The 20,690-nt window shown below is 52.2% G+C and overlaps 1 protein-coding gene and 1 long non-coding RNA gene across 3 annotated transcripts in view; one reads left to right on the plus strand and one right to left on the minus strand.

The window, feature by feature from the left end:
• Nucleotides 1-20,690, minus strand: part of LOC138726296 (uncharacterized) — a 147,114-nt gene that overhangs the window by 33,237 nt on the left and 93,187 nt on the right. The window lies entirely within an intron of this gene.
• On the plus strand, nucleotides 2,935-20,101 carry TMLHE (trimethyllysine hydroxylase, epsilon). Of its 2 annotated transcripts, none has more exons than XM_069867890.1 (8): nucleotides 2,935-3,193; nucleotides 9,800-9,989; nucleotides 10,773-10,949; nucleotides 11,700-11,979; nucleotides 13,060-13,179; nucleotides 13,919-14,155; nucleotides 15,244-15,382; nucleotides 17,230-20,101. In XM_069867890.1, exons 2-8 carry the CDS (start codon nucleotides 9,809-9,811, stop codon nucleotides 17,359-17,361), a joined length of 1,266 nt encoding a protein of 421 aa, XP_069723991.1. In that variant the 5' UTR covers nucleotides 2,935-3,193; nucleotides 9,800-9,808; the 3' UTR covers nucleotides 17,362-20,101. The 2 variants fall into 2 exon arrangements, with proteins under 2 accessions (XP_069723991.1, XP_069723990.1); XM_069867889.1 differs by having other exon boundaries at nucleotides 2,937-3,193; nucleotides 9,803-9,989.

Consider the following 20,690-nt stretch of genomic DNA (forward strand, 5'->3'; position numbering starts at 1 on the left):
CAAGCCCCATCCAGCCTGGCCTTGAACACCTCCAGGGATGGGGCAGCCACCACTTCTCCGAGCAACCTGGGCCAGGGCCTCCCCACCCTCACACCAAAACATTTCTGCCTAAGATCTCATCTCAATCTCCCCTCTTGCAGCTGAAAACTGTGCCCCCTCGTCCTGTCCCTGCTCTCCCTGATCCAGGGCCCCTCTCCAGCTTTCCTGGAGCCCCTTTCAGCACTGGAAGCTGTTCTGAGATCTCCCCTCAGCCTTCTCTTCTCTAGGCAGAACAACCCCAACTCTCCCAGCATGTCCTTGCCCTCTGATAGATTGGAAGGGGCTGGGGATTCCTGCTGGGAAGGACAAGGGACAGGCAATGGGCACTGCTGGAGCATGAGGAGCAGAGGGCCAGGCACCACGCGCAGCCACCTCTGGGAGCCGGCACCCGGGCACAGCCCAGGAAGGGCCCACCATAAATTCCCATGGAGTCCGAGATGCCTCTGCCATGAGCTCACCCAGTGACGAAGTTGTTTATCTCCCTTGGGAGCTGCACCACGCTTTTGGAAAGCAGCAGATCCCCACCAGCTCCTCTGCCCATTCCAGGCACTGTCCCCACCCCTTTCCTGAAAAACACTCTCGGAACAGAGAATGTAATCAAGAAAGGAACAGAGAGAGGCACCTTCACATCCCCTCACTGTGAAGGCAACCATGGCAAGTGGCTGTCCTGCCTCTTGCAAACCAGCACTCCCAGGGGTGCGATGGCCAGGAAACTGTAAGGACCCAAAGAGCCTGGATTTTAGAAACCCAAGTCATGGAAGTGGCAGCCCAACACAGACACCACAGGGCATGAAGCTCTCAGTGCTTCACTGGGGTGGTTTGTCTACATGGGTATCAGGGAGAACACATCCTGCCCACCTCCAGCAGGAGACACGGCAGCCGCCTGCCAGGGATGTGTCCCCATCCAGACACGCAGCACCGCAGCGGACACCGGGGCTCGGCTCTGGATGTGTGCAAAGTGCAAAGGCACAGTAGGGTTGTCCCGCTTTGGGAGCTCCTGCCAGCCCCACCACCTGCCAGAGCAGCTCATTCCCAGCTGACAGGGACATCCAGAACACCCTCCAGGGTGGACACAGTCCCCACGCTGCCCGGACAGGGCCCAGGACTCTCTCCTCAGCGCTGCAGGTGGGGGGCGGCCATCCCTGGTGGGGTGAGCAGGGTGCAACGCTCCCCACTCTGCCCAAACATCCCTTGAAGGCAGCAGCTCAGGGGTTTGGGTGTCCGGACAGAACCCAAGCCCAGAGCTCCAGTGCCACCGTGTGTCCTGTGTTCTCACCCGATGCCACTGCCTGCTCCTGCTTTCCAATCCGTCTCTCTCAGCAGCTGTGCTCAGAGGAACCTCTCCAGCCGCCTCCTGCCCTCAACCCGCTCCACACTGGAAAAGAATCAAAACAACTCAGGAGAGGGGCTGCTGCCCCCAGGGACCCCATCCTGTCCCCTGGCTCAAGGCAGGTGAGCGGCGGGGCGATGAAAGAAGCCCCAGGGCACCTTCAGGGCTGGGGTCTTCCACCTTTAGACAGAAAGATAATTACGGAATGGGTTGGGTAGGAAGGGATATTAAAGCCCAACCAGTTCCATCACCTTCCTCTTGCCATGGGCAGGGACACCTCCCACTGGATCGGGGCTCCAAGCCCCATCCAACCTGGCCTTGAACACCTCCAGGGATGGGGCAGCCACCTCTCCAAGCAACCTCGGCCAGGGCCTCCCCACCCTCACAAAACATTTCTCCCCAAGATCTCATCTCCTTCCCCCCTCATCCTGTCCCTGCCCTGCCTGATCCAGAGCCTCTCCCCAGCTTTCCTGGAGCCCCTTTCATCACTGGAAGCTGCTCTAAGATCTCTCCATGGCCTTCTCTTCTCCAGGCTGAACACTCCAGCTCTCTCAGCCTGTCCTCATACGTGACATGCTCCAGCATTCGAGTCTCCATTAAGGCCAGGTTGGATGGGTCTTGGAGCCCTTGATCCAATGGGAGGTGTCCCTGCCCATGCGAGGGGGTTGGAACTGGATAGGCTTCGAGGTCCCTTCCAACCCAAACTCTTCCGTGATTCTATGATTTTAAAGTGGAAACAGCCCAAGGTGTTGGCCCCAGCTGGAGTTTAAAAGGAACCACAAGAGAACAGTCACGGCGACGCTTACAGGATGCATTTCAGATTGCTGGTGGTGAAAAGCTCAACCTGAGCTTCACAGTCCAGAAACCACCCGTGTCCTGGGCCGCACCCCGAGCAGTGGGACCAGCAGGGAGGGAGGGGATTCTGCCCCTCTGCTCTGCTCGGTGAGACCAAACCTGGAGCCCCCAGTCCAGTTCGGGCCGGGGGCGGCACTGGATGTGTTTTAAGGTCGCCTCCCTCCCAACCCACTCTGTGCTGCCCTGCCAGCCCCTCCCCAGGCTCCATGGCCTGGGCAGCACGCACACAACACCCCTCAGCCCTTCACGCCGCCGGGGCCCCGCCTGGCAGCGTTTTCCTCCGCCTCAAGCCGCGCGTCGCCCCCCGCGCCGTGTCCTCCATTCTTACGGGGGTGGGCCGGAGGCGCTCTACACGACGCGCCGCGCTCTATGGCAACCAGGACCGGCGCTCTACCCCGCGGCGCCCTCTCTATGGCAGCCGGGCGGACCGCGCTCTATGACAGATCGACGCTTGGGGGCGCTCTAGCCCCGCAGCTCGCCCTCTATGTCGGGCGCGGGGGGCGGGCGGCTCTCTGTGGTGGCAGGGAGGGGGCGGCGCTCTGCCCCGCGGGGCGCTCTCTATGGCGGGCGGGGGGGCGCTCTCGCCGCGCCGGGCTGCGCTCTGTGGTGCGGCCCCGCCCCGGGGCGGCCGCAGGGCCCCGAGGAGCCGCCGGGGACCCGGGGGCCGCGCTGCCCTCCCGCCCCCCCGTCGGTAACCGGGTCTCTCTTCGTTGTCCTTTATTCTCTCTGAGTCGGCGAGACCCCCAGCTTCAGCGCCCGCGGCTCCTCGGGCATCGCCGGCTTCGCGCAGCCCCGGGGGCGGCGAATGTGTAAAGGCCTTCGAGGCGCCTCTGCGGAGCCCCCGAGGAGGAGGAGGCGGGGAAGAGCCGGGAGCGGCTGCACAGCTCCCCGTGGGATTTTTCCGGCGTCACCGGCCCGTCTGAAGCCTCGCTGCCTCTTTTCCTTCACGTCAGCATCGCAGGGGCCCAGGTAACATCAGCTCGCACAGGGATTGAGGTGCCTTTGCCTTTCCCCGGGGGGGTTGGGGGTGAGAAGCTCTATGTGAGACAGCAACAGCCCAGAAACCACCCGTGTCCTGAGCTGCGTCCCGAGCAGTGGGACCAGCAGGGACAGGGAGGGGATTCTGTCCCTCTGCTCTGCTCCGTGAGACCAAACCTGGAGCCCTGTGTCCAGTTCTGGAGTCCTCAGCTCAGGAGGGACATGGAGCTGTTGGAGCGAGACCAGAGGAGGCCACCGAAATGATACAAGAGCTGGAGCACCTCCTGTATGAGGACAGGCTGAGAGAGTTGGGGTTCTCCAGCCTGGAGAAGAGAAGGCTCCAGGGAGAACTTAGAGGAGCTTCTGGTGCTGAAAGGGGCTCCAGGAAAGCTGGGGAGGGGCCCTGGATCAGGCAGGGCAGGGACAGGATGACGGGAACAGTTTTCAGGTAAGAGAAGGGAGATTGAGATGCTATCTCAATGTTTTGTGAAGGTTGGGAGGCCCTGGCAGAGGTTGCTCGGAGAAGAGGTGGCTGCCCCATCCTTGGAGGGGTTCAAGGCCAGGTTGGATGGGGCTTGGAGTCCCCGATCCAGTGGGTGGTGTCCCTGCCCATGGCAGTGGGTGGAGCTGGATGGGCTTTGAGTTCCCTTCCAACCCAAACCATTTTATGATTCCATGATTCTGTCCTGTAGGTGCAGGAACAGGGGCAACTGGAGGGGCTTTAAGGTGCTTTCCAACCCAAACTGTTCTATGATTCTATGATCCCTGCTTGTGGCCCGATCTGTTCCTTCTCCTTCCTTGATAAAAGGCAGCCCTGCCCTGCCCTGGAGCGCTGCCCGGCCCCTCTGTGCCAGGGCAGGCCCCGGGGTGATTGAATGAAGTGATTTAGTAGGAGGAGTGTACTGCAGTAAGTGTCCCTGCGAGGGATGTGCCACGAGGGCCAGCTGCTTTGCTGGGAAACAGAATGGGACCTCATTCAAGTGAAGCTGCGTAGCCTGAAAAGGCTTTGCTTGAGGTAAAGGAAGGAACTGCAAACAGGAGGTTGCAGTGAGGTTGTGAGAAAGGAGCATCTGGAGTCGTGTGAGTGGCGTTAAATGCAGGGTGAGTGTGTAATTACCTTTGCTTCTAGGAAGATAAAGTAGCTGTGAAGCAGGCGGTGTCTGGGATGTCTTTATTAGTGACTTAATTTAATAGAAATCCCTTGCTGGGAAGGCCTGGAAAGGGAATCTGATTTCTGACAGCTGAGATCTAATACAGTTGTCTGCAGGGGATGGGCAGGAGCCGTTCTCAGCAGGGGACAGCCAGTCTGCCTAGCCTTTCTTTTGTAATTAATAAGTAAGCTTTGTGAGTCCAGGCTGTTAAAGTGTTACCTCGGTGTCCGTGCCTCACAGCAGGGATGTGTTCCTAACCTGCTCCCTGGCTTCTGGCACAGCCCTTTCTGGGCAGCAGCACTGACTTGACCATCTTCTCTTTTATCCGTGTCCCCCTCACAGAGGTCACCTTTGCTCCAGCGGGGGCACTGATGGGAATGTCAGCTGGAATGAGCCGTGTGAGCTCTGTCAGAGTATTGCTCAGGCTGCCTTGAAAACCAATCTGTTTTCTCGCTCTCTTTGAAGTGTAAGGCCTGTTGCTACTGGGATTTCTCTGTTTCTTATGGATCAGAAGCCTCTCCTTTAGTCAGATGCTTCTAGCAATGAAAAAGGATGCTGAGCGTGAGCAGCTGAGTGTCTGGAAATGTTTAATGAAAAACACACAGGTGTTTTCAGGTGCCAAATGAGCTTGAAAAACAGGCTGGACGTGCCAGCAGAGTGACCGAACGGGTCTGCTCACAGCACCAGCACTTGGGGCATCAGAACAGCTTCCCTGGTGTCAGTGTGTTCCTGGAAAGTTTTTGCTAAAAGCTGGCTAAACGCACAAATTCCTGGGGTTTCTTCTTTGGTTTTCATTGCTGAAACCATTTGGATACTGATTTTTTCAGCTCTGTGTTTTCCTTTGTGTAGAATGGTAATTGTGGCTTTTTACTGAAGAGCTTTAAAATCAGGATTGGTTTCTGCAAAGGCTCCTTGTGTCAGCAGTGAGGGACTGCTGAAGGGCCTGGTGGGAAGTCTCCTGGACAGATGAGCCCCATGTGAGACCCATTCTTCCTTCCTCCTCCTTCCACAGCATGTCTGTTGTCTTCTCTCTCATGAGACTTGTGGTAATTCCTCAAATCACAACATATTTGAGTTTTCTACATTTCCCTTTAGCACCTGCAGTTCTGTTCCCCTCTGCACCTTGTTCCTGCTAGCATGGGCTCCTGTTTTACATCTCCTACATGGTGAACTTGGCACAGGAACTACATGGAGCTGTTGGAGAGAGAGCAGAGGAGGCCACAGAGATGATGCGAGGGCTGGAGCACCTCCTGTATGAGGACAGGCTGAGAGAGTTGGAGTTGTTCAGCCTGGAGAAGAGAAAGCTGTGGGGAGACCTTAGAGCAGCTTCCAGTCCTGAAAGGGGCTCCAGAAAAGCTGGGGAGGGGCTCTGGATCAGGGAGGGCAGGGACAGGACCAGGGGAACAGTTTTGATCTGCAAGAGGGGACATTGAGATGAGATCTTAGGGAGAAATGTTTTGGTGTGAGGGTGGGGAGGCCCTGGCCCAGGTTGCCCAGAGCAGTGGTGGCTGCCCCATCCCTGGAGGGGTTCAAGGCCAGGTTGGATGGGGCTTGGAGCCCCTGATCCAGCAGGAGGTGTCCCTGCCCATGGCAGGAGTGGGACTGGATGGTCTTTAAGGTTCCTTCCAACCCAACTCATTCCATGATTCTGTGATGAGCTGCACAGCAGATACTCGCACACAGTGTCTGAGTAGGATTTTGTCCTGCTTGGGCACAGGGACAGGCTTGGTAACAGAACAGCTCTCCCTTCTTAAAGTCTGCCTGTATTTACAGACAGGGAAGTTCAATGTCTTCTTCCTCCTGCCCTTTCCCTTTGAATTTCAAGGGAAACTTTGCCTTGAAATCTCTCAGCTGCGGTTCATTGCTGCCCAGGGTCTGGGTAGCTGAAAGTGAGTTAAACAGGGAAAGAGTCGGCTGTTCACGTGATTCCAGCCAGGAGAGAACTGTTAGGTCTGATTAAACAAACACAAACCATAAATCCTCTGTAATCATATAGATTTTTTTTGTTTTCACCCTCTCCTAGTTTTAGTGTCTCCAGCAAAGATTTAATATAAGGCTTCTCTGTGAGCTGGATTGTGGTGTCTGTTTCCATCCCGCACAGCAAAAAAGCAATAAACACATTACCTCTCTTTATTGTCTGGTGGGTTTTGATACTGGAAGAGGACGAGATAAAAGCAACGTGTGCAGAAAGAGATAACTGCGGCTGGAGCTGCCCCAGGCAGAGGCCACTTTCTAAATGGATTTGTACGTGAGCTTTTCCTGTCAGGTTTGGGTCCTGCGTGCGGAGATACCAGGCATGTGCAAACAAGCTCACTTCTTTTTTCCTCCCACTGAGCTAGTGGATATCCTTGGTATCCAAAAGCTAAACTGGACAGGAACTTCCATCCTGTGTGTCTCTCTCAAAGGACAGTCTGAAGCTTTGTGAGTCAGTACTTGGTTCAGGAAGTTAAATCGTGTCTTTAAGGCCAGTAAACATCGCAGTCAGCTCCCGTGCTGCAGGTTTTCTTCACTTAGTAACTTTGCATATCGAATTTGGCTGGTTCTTTTTCTACACTAAATCTTCAAATCTGGGCTAGGGGTGGCTAGAAGGAATTTTCCCAGGACGTAGCATTGGCAGTTCTACAAAACCTGATATCCTGGCAGGCTGGAGACCACTGAAGGGAAAGCAAAGTGTTCCCATGTGTCTTCAGCTGCCCAGTAACCCTGGCTCAGGCTCTGTCAGTTCTCCGGTTCCCCGGTTTCTCTGTCTGTAGTGAGAATGCTGGAGTCATTCAGGATATTGCAGATTGATTGACATCCATAAAGAGTTGCAAGGGCTTTGCAGTGGTGTTGGAAGTGTGAGGTGTGTTCTGTTTCAGGTGGCAGGCAGTGAGGAAGGAGCTCCCAGTGCCTCCACTTCCTCTGTGTGGAGCAAAACATCAGCTTCTGATCTGAAACGAGCTGCTTTGCTGAACAGCCCAGTTCCTGCAGTGCTGAGGAGTATTGCATGGGGTTTTAGCAGCCACAGAAGTCAGAAGCATCTGAGTTGAGCTTTTTCTGCAGTGCTAAAGCTCTTGGTGACTTGTGCCCAAGCTGTGGCCGAGAACCTTGCAAAAGCTGATGGCTGAAAAGCACGCATCTTCATCTCAAGCCATATTCTCTTTGTGGAAGTGGTCATGCTTCTTTGTTTCCTGGAGCTGGCTTGCTGCATTTTATCTTCCCTCTCCTTAGCAAGGTTGTTGTCAGGGAAGAGGGCACCGCCGTTGATTTACTGTTGTTAGGAGCTTTGAAGATCTCTGCACCGAGTCAATGTGAAGCAGAGAAGCAGGTTGGGCAGCCGGAGCCCTGGTGCCTGGACTCTTCAGATAAGGGGGTGAAGGAAAATCAGAAGTCCAGGATAAGAAATGCTTTCCGAGTCTGTGTCTTATCCAGCGATACCACATTTCTTCAGACCACAGCAATGTTAAAATCCTGCTGCGTTTAGACCTGACTTCTAAAACTTAATGAACGTAACAAGGTGTTTAGGCTATGGTGTCAGGTCTTAAAACTCGTAACTTGTAGAACTTAAAACTTTTGCCCTTGCTGAATGAAGAGTTGTTATGGATCTTCTTCTGAGAAATTGCCTTCTAATCTCTAGCCTAAAATTAACCACACTTGGTTTCTTTTCTGTGCCAGCTGTGTCCTTCAGCAGAAGCAGAGATCCTCCTACTCCTCATCATTTTGCATACTTGTTCTAGACCTGCCCCAGTTCATGACTCCCTCCAGCTCTTGCTTCTCTAACCAAGGTCACTTTGCTCTACTTTCCTGACCACTGCAGTTCTGTCCAGGAATGGTGAATTCCAACTGGAAAGGCCAGAGAAGGGACAGGAGCTGCAGCAGATGAGGCTTTGCCAGTAGTTTGCACAAGAGCATGGAACACACAGCTGTCTCTTCTGGAATTGCTGTACCTGATAAATCCTAGTGTTGCTCTGGTTTCTTCTCAGGTCTGCAGTTTGTTGTTGTCATAAGAAAGATACCCTGGTCTCTCCTCCCACATCCAGCTGGTGTGCGTGGACTGGATTAGCGTGTTTTTTTAAAACATTCCATGCCCCCCTTACTGTTCATTCCCTGTTCCTTCCATTCCACGCAGTTTTTGAGGGTGGCTGGTTTTCACATGCAGCTTCGTGGTCTTCCTCTGGGGTGTTGGTGATGGCTGGAAAATTGACTGCTAGGGGCTGCTCGAAATGAGGGGAAAGCACCCCGTTTCGTGGAGGCTGCCAGGCAGTCCGTGGGTCGCCAACAGCAAGTGTGAGTTCTAGGCATTGGGAAGAGCCTGGCAGTGTGGCTGGCTGCCTCGTCGCTGGTCACAAGTGGTGTCCCCAGGGTTCAATGTTGGGTCCAGTTCTGTTCAATATCTTCATTGATCTGGATGAAGGGATTGAATGGACTCTTAGTAAGTAGATGACATGAAGCTGGGCAGGAGTGTTGATCTGTGTGAGGGCAGGAGGGGTCTGCAGAGAGATCTGGACAGGTTGGATCCATGAGCTGCAACCAATGGCATGAGGTTTAACAAAGCCAAGTGCTGGGTCCTGCACTTGGGCCACAACAACCCCATGCAGTGCTGCAGGCATGGAGAAGAGCGGCTGGGAATCTGCCAAGCAGAAAAGGCCCTGGGGGTGCTGGTTGACAGTGGCTGAACATGAGCCAGCAGTGACCAAGGCCAACAGCATCCTGGCTTGGATCAGTCGTGGTGTGGCCAGCAGGAGCATGGAAGGGATTGTCCCCCAGGACTTGGTGCTGGTGAGATCGCACCTCGAATCCTGGATTCAGTTTTGGGCCCCTCGCTACAAGAAAGAGGTTGGAGCCTGTCTGGAGAAAGGAACGGAGCTGGGGAAGGGTCTGGAGCCCAGGGGTTGTGGGGGTGGCTGAGGGACCTGGAGGAGGCTGAGGGGAGACCTCATTGCTCTCTGCAGCTCCTGAAGAGCTCCTGTTGTGGTGAGGTACATGCTGGTCTCTCTTCCAAAGTAACAAATGATAGTACAAGAGGAAATGGCTTCAAATTGCATCAGGAGAGGTTTAGATTGGATATTAGGAAGAATTTCTTCACTGAAAGGGCTCTCAAGTGATGGAGTCACTATCCTTGGAGATGTTTAAAATACAAGGTTTTTAGAGATGGTTTAGTAGTGGAGAAGTATGGCTGGACTCGATGGTCTCAAAGGTCTTTTCCAACCAAACAATTCTATGATTGCCACGGGCAAGGTGCAGAAGTGCTGCTGGTACTCAGACTTGGCAGGGAAGGTGTTGACCTTGAGATTCTCCGAAGTCTGTGTGTAGTTATTTTTCCTGCCCTAACGGTTCCTCTGGCCAGGCTCTCACTCATCACACCCTCTTTTGTCTTCATCAAACTGGTTCTCACTCTCCTCTTTTGTCAGTGAACTCTTTTGACAGTGAACAGCTGAATCACTTTATTCTTTCCCTTCTCTCCGAGCAGCTCAGGATGTGGTGCAGGAGGCTGGCGTATCTGCTCAAGGTGCCGTGCCAACCAAGCGGAAGTGCTGGACATCGCTCGCCATGGCTGCCCCATGACAGCAGGACAGTCCTTGTGGCTACGGCTCGCTGGCATCACACGGTCCCAGGGTCCCTCAAGTGTGCCTGGCAGTTACATGGGGACCATCTAGGTAGGTGCGTTGGGTACGTGTACCTGGTTTTAGCTCTGCTTGGGGAGAGTAGCGAGATTTAAGCTGAAAGAGAAGAGATTGTGATGAGATCTTAGGGAGAAATGTTTTGCTGTGGTAAGGTTGGGGAGACCCTGGCCCAGTTTGCCCAGAGCAGTGGTGGCTGCCCCATCCCTGGAGGTGCCCAAGGCCAAGTTGGATGAGGCTTGGAGCCCCTGATGCAGTGGGAGGTGTCCCTGCCTCTGGCAGGGGGTTGGAGCTGGATGGGCTTTGAGGTCCTTCAAACCTAAACCATTCTATGATTTTCCTGACCTTGTTCCACAGGAATGGAACCTTCTGAAATGGCCTGTGTTAGAGGAACACATGCAGGAGTCTGTTTCATGCTCTCTTTGGGAATTCCGAAAAACGGGGTGGAGTGGGTTTGTCTGCTGGCAGCAAGTCTTTTATGATAAATGAGGTGATGCTAAATAGGAAATCAAATCAAGAGTTTCCTGAACAATAACTGCACCTGAGCCATGCCCTGTTGGTCTTTTGTTCTCTGTGTAACGCTCAGGGCAACGACTTCCAAGCAGGATGGCTGATTCGGTGTGTGCCTTGCTGTCTTGTCCCACTTGTGCCTGGTCTTCCCCATGGGACAAGCTTAATCTACTTAATAAGTCACCAAGTCTGATGGCCTCTGCATCCCCTATAACCCCTGTAACTTGTAGGCTCTCAGTGCCGGTTCCTGGGTTGTCTTTTTCTCACTGTTCTCACCAAGGCACCTTCTGAGCGTGTCCTTCTTTGCAGAGCTCAGGTACGCTGACACACTGATGCGATTCGATTTTGTCTGGCTGCGGGACCACTGCCGCTCAGCTTCCTGCTACAACACCAAGACGAACCAGCGCAGCTTGGACACAGCAAGCGTGGACCTGGGAATCAAACCCAAGGCTGTCCGAGTGGATGAGACCACGCTCTTCCTCACCTGTAAGTAGCAAAGTGACTCTATCTTGCACGTTTCATGGGCACACTGACTTTCCTTGGAGGGAGCCTTGTTGATGTATCCCACCCTTAGGCTTCCTGGCAGAGGGCAGCCTTGTCCCTAAGTCAGTGGCTGTTTTGGGAAGCGATTTGGCTGTGAGCAGACTTAAAACACTGCTGTTCAGAGCGGTGCTCTTACTGTAAACACGCCTCAGTCTTAAATTCACATTTGTGTTTTCTCCCCCTCTTGCCCAGCCCATTTTGGGTAGAGATGTGCGTTATCTTCAACATCTGGGCGTTCTGTTGGTTTGTCTTGACCACAGAAGCAATGCAGGTAGTGAAGAAAGTGGTCAAGAAGCGGTTGGTTTTCTTTTCCCTACCCTGTCCTATGTGGTGTCCCTGATAAGAACTCACATTTTCTGTCCTTTCTCCTCAGCTTCCCAGCTGCTTTCTTCCTTTTGCTGTAGCTTACCTTTGTTTATGGGCTTCTCTTCCATGCTTTACTTCTCCTTGGAAAAGAAAACCACTGAAACTGAAACATTTGGCTCTGAGTTTGGAGTTGTTGCAGCAACACCAATGCTTTTAGGACTTGTGACCTTAACCAGCTAATATTTTGGATGGCGTCAGGGTGCAGAATGTCCATCACTAGACAAAATCAAAAGGGTGAGGACTGTCCTGGACTGCTGGCTGCACTGCCCACGATCTCATGCTGTTCAGTGCGATTGCGGTGACTGTGACTCTTGTCCCTTGTCGAAGGGCCCGACGGGCACGTGACACGCTACGGGCTGGAGTGGCTGGTGAAGAACAGCTACGAGGGGCAGAAGCAAAGAGTGATGCACCCGCGGATCCTCTGGAACGCTGAAATCTACCGCCAGGCTCAGGTCCCGTCCGTCGACTGCCGGAGTTTCCTGGAGACAGACGAGGGGCTGAAGGAGTTCCTGCAGAATTTCTTGCTGTATGGGATTGCTTTTGTAGAGAATGTCACTCCCACCAAAGAGGATACGGAAATCTTGGCAGAAAGGGTCAGCTTGATCAGGTAAGGAGCGGTGTCCTGGGAAGACAGCTTTGTAGAGGAGACAGGAAGGGCAGATTGTTACTTCGTTTGGAAAGCCGCCACATTTTCCTATGGGTGGTGCAGTGTGGCCTGGTTGGCAAACAAAAGGTCTGGGCCTCCGCTTGAACCGAGATGGAGCGTTGCAGTGTGGGATCTGACCTCTCCTTAGCAGAGAGCCTGGAGTCACTGGGTTACAGAGCTGCCTCCGGGGCATTTGATGACTTCTGTGATAGTGGGACTGTGCACAGAGAGGAGCGACTGAAGGAAGTGCCCTTCCTGGGATGCTAGAACTTTGCAAGGAGAGACATTTCCTGTTATGACTTGAAAGGTTAGGAGGGCAGCCCTGGCCCTGGGAGCCAGGGAGATCAAAAATGCTTTGTAGCTCTCACTAAAGGAAAATATTGAGAAATGTTTCCTCTGTGTTTGTTTAAAAGGCACTGAGAACATGGCAAGCCAGGGTTTGAGCTTTGAGTTTTATCCGAGCTGCAGAAACAGTTGAACTTGCCTTGGGCCATTGGAAGAGGAGCAGTTTCTTTAATGAACTGTCACTCCAAATGGAAGTGAGACACTCCAAGGAATATCCAGGCAGCCTTTTTCTCCAGGTGCCATTAGCTTGTAGTCCCTGAGTGCTGTTCATCCTTGCCTTCTGCCCACTTGCTTCTGTGCATGTTGTAGCGGGAAAGAGAGTGAAAATGCAGGATCTTCAACAAGAAGTGAGATTATTGGGGAACCCTGTGGTGAATGCTGCACTCTGGAAGCTCCTTACATTGCTCAGTGGCTTCCTTGAGTTGTCTGTGGTAGAGGTTTGATGTGAAAAAAGGGTCTAAATTTGTGGAAGGAAAGCAGGAGTCGGTGCCATTGGTCTTTTGGGGAGGAAAGAGAAATTGAATACTAAAGGAGGCACTACAAGCACCAACTCTTGACAGTGTGAATTTTAAATTGTTCTGCTTTAATTTACTCTGTGCATAGGGTGGAGGGGAGCAACCTCAAATGCAAGAGAGGGCCTGCTTTACCACCACCCTGATCCCTGCAGCGCTTCCGTAACTCCTGCTTCTTTTGTAGGGAGACCATTTATGGTAGAATGTGGTACTTTACCTCCGACTTCTCTCGGGGAGACACTGCCTACACCAAGCTGGCTCTGGATCGTCACACTGACACAACGTACTTCCAGGAACCCTGCGGGTGAGCACTTTGCCTGGTTCACAGACACACAGTGCAGGGGGTAGGAGTAGGACAAGAGTGATGCCGGCAGCAAAGGCTCCATCAGCTCAGGTGCTGCTTTTGGGATGTATTTCTACCAGTCACACTGCAGTTCTGGATCCTGTCTGATCCCAGTGGAGTACTCCAAGATCACTTTTTCCTATGCTTGAAACTTCTAGGTCTTCCAGAACACAGGCAGTGCAGGATTTGGCTGTTATATAGCTGGCTGCTGCTTGGTGTTGCTGCGGTTCCAGCGGCCTTGTAGCCACAAAGAGGGCTGAAAGGCTGCAGTCATTTCTGCACTGCCCTGCTGATCCAACAGTCTCTTCTGAAATCACCCTCCTCAGTCTCTACAGTGGCACGCCTCACAGAAATGAGCAGTCCCTTTGATTTGTCTTTTGGGTGAGATAGGCCTGATCGTGCAACACTGAAAGTCTCCCAGACTCATGGCACTTGATTTGGGAGGCAGCATAGGCTCCTGAAAGCAAAATGTGTGAGATTTGGCCTTGAGAAATGGCAAGTACAGACATTTCTTGCCAGCCTGTCTCCATTCCTGGGCAGGTCTTAGGGAAATGAATCTTATACAAATAACTATGTTTCAACCATCAGAGAAGGGTGGTGCATCCATCCACACCCGTCTGAGTCCATAAGGGGCACCTTCTATCCGGGACAGGCAGCCAAGGTCTTTTCTCTTGTGCTCTGGATTCTCTCCCCCGTGCAGCATCCAAGTGTTTCACTGCCTAAAGCACGAGGGCACGGGCGGGCGAACACTGCTGGTGGATGGTTTCTACGCGGCAGAGCAGGTTCTCCGACAAGCCCCCGACCAGTTTGAGCTGCTGAGCAAAGTGCCCTTGAAGCACGAGTACGTCGAGAACGTGGGAGACTGTCACAACCACATGATCGGCGTCGGGCCGGTCCTCAATGTCTATCCCTGGAACAATGAGCTTTATCTCATCAGGTAACATCAACAGGAGGCCTCTTGCCTATGCAGAAGAGAGGGGATTGTTCCAGATGGGAGTGATTTTCCAGGAGATTTAAACAAAAAAAATAATCTTTTGAAGGGCAGAGGTGAAACCACAGAAACTCCTTGCATTTCCTCCTGGGTTGTGCATTGCTGCTGTAGAGGAAGTGGCAGAACCACTGATACAAAGAAGAGTAGCAGTGCTGAGCCTTGATTTTTTTTTTTCCCCTTTCCTGTCATCCTCCCTTCACCTCCACGCCGTCGTCTCACTTCATTTGAGAGATTTGAGAGGCAGTTGAATTCAGTCCTCTGAAAAAACCTCTAGAAACAAGTCCAGTGTACAGAGACTGGCGAGTACGCAGATTTGGCCCCTTCCAGAGGAGGTTTGGGCTGTCTTCAGAGAATCATGGAATGGTTTGGGTTGTAGGGGACCTTAAAGTCCCTTCAGTTCCACCCCGCTGCATCAGGTTGCTCAAAGCCCCATCCTCTTTCTAAGCCACCACATGCTGAATGGGCAAAAATTCCATGGGTTACTCCAAGAAACATCCTGTTACATTTCAGCAGAGGTGAAAGGTGCCCTGCAGCCAGTTATCCACTATGGAAAAGTGTCCTGGGAAAGCCCAAGTGACACCACCTTACACATGGAATGTTGATTTTGAAACTCCCTTATAAAGCCTGTCATGCTGCTCTCACAGCAGCAACTACCATGGAATAACAGAATGGTTTGGGTCGGAAGTGACCTCAAAACCCATGCAGTTCCACCCCCTGCCATGGGCAGGGGCACCTCCCACTGGATCAGGGGCTCCAAGCCCCATCCAACCTGGCCTTGAACCCCTCCAGGGATGGGGCAGCCACCACTGCTCTGGGCACCCTGGGCCAGGGCCTCCCCACCCTCACACCAAAACATTTCTCCCTAAAATCTCATCTCAATCATCCCTCTTTCACCTGAAAATCGTTCCCCTTCCTCTGAAACTCCACCTCGGCTTAGTGCAGGATGCTGTTCAGCCCTGCTTCACGCTCGACCTGAATCTCACTCTTGCCCATTGTTGTCCCCCATCCTTCCATGATCTCTTTTTTATTCTTAGGTACAATAACTATGACCGTGCTGTCATCAACACCGTGCCTTACGATGTTGTGCATCGCTGGTACGCCGCTCACCGCACACTCACCGCAGAGCTCAGGAGACCTGAAAATGAACTGTGGGTCAAACTGAAGCCGGGCAAGGTAGGACTTGGAGTTGGGAGGTTCATAGAATGGTTTTAGTTGGAAGGGATCTCAAAGGTCATCTAATTCCAGCCCCTCTGCCGTGGGCAGGGACACCTTCCACTGGATCAGGCTGCTCAAGGCCCTGTCCAACCTTGAGCATCTCCAGGAATGGGGCAGCCACAACTTCCCTGGGCAGCCTGGGCCAGGGCTTCTTCCCCCTCATTGTGAAGAAATTCCTCCTAATGTCTAGTCTAAATCAGCCTTTCTCCAATTTAAAGCTGTTCCCTGTCACTACATGCATTTATAAAAATTCCCTCTCCGGTTTTCTTATACGCCAAGGTTTATTTGGTACAGGGAGGGAGACGGGGTGCTTCTCTGGATGTGCAGGCTTGTTGCAACTAAGGAAGGTGCTTCAGGCAGGATCTGTATGCTGCAGTTTTTCTCCTTACCGCTGCTTTAAGGGGCCCCTGTTTTACAGTACTGCCATTTGTGGGGTATGTGTGTGTTCCTGCTGGCCCACAAGCTTCCAGATAAGGCAGAAATGTTGAATTCAACCTCTGCCTCAGAGGACAGTTAGTCCCAACTGGGCGAGTGGAGAAAGAAGTTCCAGTCACTGAAATGAGGACCCGTGGGAGCAGAGAGGCTGGGAACAACTGATGTTCAACCTCTAATTTCATCCAGAAGAAAATGTTATTTTGAGGGAGATGCTAAGGTGTAGGAAGATAAATTTACTTCTGTTCCAAAGTTTTGTTTGAACCCTTACGTTGCCAGCGGATCACTAGAGACCTTGGCTCTCTTCATGTCCCAGCAACGGCTGCAGTTCCTTGGCACACCTTGGTATCAAAAGGAAAAGCTTTGCACTGCATCAAAAGGCTGATGCTGGGTGCAGCTTTGGAGGAGCTCAAAGAGCTTGAGCCACAGTTGTAGACTTAAAGGTGTTGGTTTGGTGCTTCCTTCAGCTTTACCTGCTTGACCCTATAGGAATAAATCCCCTTCTAGATTCAGTCTGAGCCCAGGGCCTCAAAAAGCAATGACTTCAGCAAGGAAGATGAGGATAACAGAGCGCCTACACCTCACTGTTCCCAAGGGTGCCTGGGGAAGTGACACTGTAGCGGTGGAAGATCACTGGTTTCTGTTGCTGATGAACAGCTGCCCAACCTCTCCAGTAGAATGACAAAGAAAGAGCAAAGAATGGATCTCTGTGCTTTGCTAACCATCACGTTTGACTCATGGTTAGCAGCAGAGCAGAACTACTGTCTTCAGGTAGAACAGCTCTGCTAGATCCTGCAAAACATCTGGCTGCAGCCTCATGTGCTGTCTTGGGCTGAGGGGGTTAAATGCACGGACTTCAATCTGATGGATTGAAGACATTTAATTGAGTTAGCGGGTTTTTTATATACCCTTTTTAGTTACATAACTGGGTGTCCACGAGGGTATCTACAGTGTATTATTGGTTAAAGGTAGCTGTCCATAAAGCTATTACTAACATATTACTGGCTAAACTACTGCGCATGTTAAGAAGCCAAGTTACACTAAAATTAACTATGTTGATACTTCTCTTCCGTTGTTTTTCTTTCAGTTGGTACTTGTTCCCACTGAACTAGCTCTTGTATTCCTTTCAGCTGGCCTTTGTTTATCAGAAGGCTGTCTTTTCTTCTCACCAAACTGGCCTTTATCTTTCAGTTCTCTGTTTCAAGGCCCTGATAGAATTGCTCAGTATCAATCAGTCCCACAGCATCCAGGCCTTCTTCTCTGTAAAATGCTTGCTTGCACTTTCAGTCTCCAGGGATCTCCAGCTCCAGGACGCGTCTTGGCCCTGACTATGGTGGTTGCCCTTCTGACTGCCTTTTTCTCTTCTCCTGCAGGCACTGTTTGTAGATAACTGGCGCGTCCTGCATGGACGGGAAGCGTTCACTGGGTACCGCCAGCTCTGTGGCTGCTACCTGACGAGAGATGACGTGTTGAACACCGCGCGCTTACTGGGACTCCAAGCTTAGCCCAGTCCCTGTTCCGCAGAGAGGCTGTCCGACCACCAGCACCACCCTGACGAAGATGCTGCACATACCTCAGACACCTCCGCCCTCTCTGAGCCGTTTCTGGTGCCTGCGCAGGAGAGGGAGCAGATGGAAGCCAAAGGTTTTAGGATTTTGATGGGACCATATTCTGCCTTCATGTGTGATCAGCTCTTGTTGCCTGTGCACCCCGCTGGCCTTGCTGCCAGCGAGGCTGTCTCAGCTCTGCTGGGTGAGGGTCAATCATACCAGGCTCCCAGCACCGGCTGATGTGAAGTGCTCCTCTACTCAAGTGCCTTCAGGTTCTGAACTCTTTGCATTTTTTGCTTTCAGCCTTTCTGTCAGCTGGCAGTTCTGAGTGTTTTTTCAGCAGAGTTGAATGGAAATCTTTTGTGGTCTTGTCTCATCCCAGGCCAGACTTTACCTCTTCTAGAGAAAATGAAAATCTGTGATGCCTATTTGATGAAAATGCAACTACTCAAACTGAGGGCTGTTGGCATATCTCTTTCTTAAACATGCTGCGTACCCCTGCTGCTGTCACTGATACTTGAGGAAGGAGAACCTGAAGTAGTTAGGCTACTTCTGAAAAGATTTAGGTTAGAAGGAAAAGGGGAAGTAGCAAGATCTGCCTGTTGGGAAGGAGAGTCAACTGTGTTAGAGAGGTGTGTTTCTCACGTTTCCTTGGCTTGTAGTAGTGTAACATTTGTGCTTTTTCTGCCTGTTCCACTCTGCATGTATGAAGGGCAAAGGCCCAGCAGCTGCAGTATTTCCTGACAGATTTCCTACTATGCCTGTTCTTTCCTCTCTTCTGAAGAAGGAATTTATGTTGGAGCACCTTTCCACTGGCTTTTTCTCCCCTGCCAGAATGAATACAGAGGCTCCTTTCCACTCCTGGGAGCTGGGGAGGCCTGGCACGCTGAAGGGCCACAGTGTAAGGAAGAAAAGAAAATCCTATCATTATTAGGAACACTGGGATTTTTAGACCCAGGAGGGGATTTTAGGATTTGTTTATTCTTCATTCTTCCGTATGTTTGGCGGTGTTCACTCCTCTGGACCTTAAAACAGGGCTGGTCGCTTTTAGTCCTGGCTTTCCTGTGCAGGCAGGATGCTCCTGTGTCCAAGATACAAGCGCAGCGCGGATGCACACGGAATACCTAGATCCTATCTCCCAGACACTCTTCAAAGCTTCTCTTCTTGTGGTCTGAGCTACCTGGCGCTTTCTTTTGCAGTATTTCCTGCCTGCAGGGAGCCGCTGCTGCAGCCAGGAGCTTAAAGGAGTCTCTGAGCAGAGGCTTGGCAGGGAGCTGCTCATCAGAGGGTGTGTGAGGACGTGAAATGTGAGCAACGGTGGCAGGTACTACAAGCTTGAGGCGAGCTGGTGTCTGTCGGTGTCTCCAGGGCCTGTGAACAGCAGCCTCGGGCATGGGCACGAACTCGAATTTTCCTCTAGGCTGAGGCAGTGGATTCCTCGAGCAGCCGTCCGTGTACGTTCGGTTACATCCTTTACCTGGTGTTTTGTTTATAGATTCTCCCAAGGTGCCAGCTAAGCCAGCACAACTTAGATGTGGAGTTTGCAAACCTTTGTTAATCATGTTGCAGTAGCAAACTGCAGCGGTTGCGTACACTGTCCCTCACCCAGAACAGTTCAGCTGCTCTGGGGCTGTTTTCACCACGTGCTTCTGGATGAAGCCGTGGCCTGGAGCTGCTGGTGGCAGAAAACGATCTTTGTGTTAGTTAACAAAGGAACCTGTTCAGTATTTGAAACCTTTGGGCAGTGGAGCGCTCTTTCAAATTATTTGAGGATGTCAAGGGTTTCCTGAGCTCTGTTTGCCTCCCTGTGCCTTCAGGATACAAGGGAAAAGGCTTGGGTAGTGTGGAAACCTTCCCTTAATCAGTGGGATGAACTTTACCCACCCCTGCTGAGGGGGTCTCCACCTATGAAGCTCCAGCTATAAACAGAATCTGCCACCGCTCTGAGGTGGATCGTGCCGGGCTCTGGCTCTGGCCCGAGGGAGAGCTGCCCGAAGATCATTGGTGACTGATTGTCGTGACATAGGTGCCTCCTGGGGACACGGTTGCTGTAGCTCTGCCTCTCGCTGCCAAGGGCTGCGATCTTCAGCCACCAGACTCCTCTTCTGAGCCAACTCCCAGCCGACACGCTCCTCGAGGGGATTGTGTAATGTGGTTGGGGAAACCTGCTCATGATGAATGTAGAAGAAGCACATTCCTCACCTGCTGTTCACAGTAATGTAGCCACCCCAACAACGGAATGGGGAGTGCAGAGAGCTGCGTTTAAATCTCGCGCTTCACCTCTCCCCACCTCCCAAGAGGACTAAACTGTCCCTTTGCAGTTTGTGAGCATCAAAAGGTTGTTGGAAGGAACTTCTTGGCAGTTGCCGTCTGTCCGAACTGGGTCTCTCCGATATGGGTGTTGGTTGTGCCGTGTTACGGAACAGGTTCTGTTTGCTATAATGAGATCAGATCAATTCTTGTAACGGAGCTTTTTCAGTCCTTTCAGCCAGTAAATAACGAAGTGCATCCTTATCCCTCCCACTGCGCCAGAAAGTGTTGGAAAATGTCTTAAACTAAGAAAGCAAGTCTTCAAAGAAATGATTTATTATGTGGTCAGCTTAACAAAAGAGGTATTCCAAGCAATAATGAACTTAAAGAAGTCTGTATTACCCATCAAAGGTGGAATAAACGTGAGGAGCAGTAGATCACTGCATTTCTGTCAACTTGTTATGGTTTGTTCTGAGGCCACACGGTGGCAGAAGATGCAAGGAGTTACTACCAAGAGGTCACTGCTAAGTGCCATCCCGGCATGGCTTTAGGGCTGGCAGTGATGCAGGCTTTGTTTCTTCTGCTGTGCTGGTTCCATTGCTTTAGAGAAGCCCAGGAGCTGCTGTTCACGAGCCTGTGTGGCTGTGAACGGGTTTAAGGAGCTGCAGCATGTGGTGTCCGGTGTGCGAGAGAAGGGTGGAGAGGGGAACGGGGGGATGTGAGAGGAGGGAAGCTGAGGATGCTTGGAGGAAAGTGGAGAGGTGACTTGAAGGTGGCAGGTGAGGCAGGAGGGAAGCTGAGCTGAGTACAGGATGAGGGCAAACAACTAATCTGATGGCACCCAGCGAGGGAAGGAGCTGCGCGAGGGCTGTTGGAGGGCACTGTGCACCCTGGGGCTGTCAGGCCATGGAATCATGGAATGGTTTGCGTTGGAAGGGGCCTTAAAGATCATCCAGTTCCAACCCCCCTGCCATGGGCAGGGACATGTCCCACTGGATCAGGCTGCCTGAGGCCACATCCAAACTGGCCTTGAA

This window comes from Phaenicophaeus curvirostris, chromosome 13, assembly GCF_032191515.1.
Source record: "Phaenicophaeus curvirostris isolate KB17595 chromosome 13, BPBGC_Pcur_1.0, whole genome shotgun sequence".
NCBI lineage: Eukaryota > Metazoa > Chordata > Aves > Cuculiformes > Cuculidae > Phaenicophaeus > Phaenicophaeus curvirostris.

Bases quoted from the DNA above. Each gene is read 5' to 3' on its own strand.
- TMLHE (XM_069867890.1), top strand. From the start codon at position 9,809: ATGTGGTGCAGGAGGCTGGCGTATCTGCTCAAGGTGCCGTGCCAACCA. The intron at 10,950-11,699 runs GTAAGTAGCAAA...CCCTTGTCGAAG, and splicing joins GACCACGCTCTTCCTCACCT to GGCCCGACGGGCACGTGACA. The intron at 15,383-17,229 runs GTAGGACTTGGA...CTTCTCCTGCAG, and splicing joins TCAAACTGAAGCCGGGCAAG to GCACTGTTTGTAGATAACTG.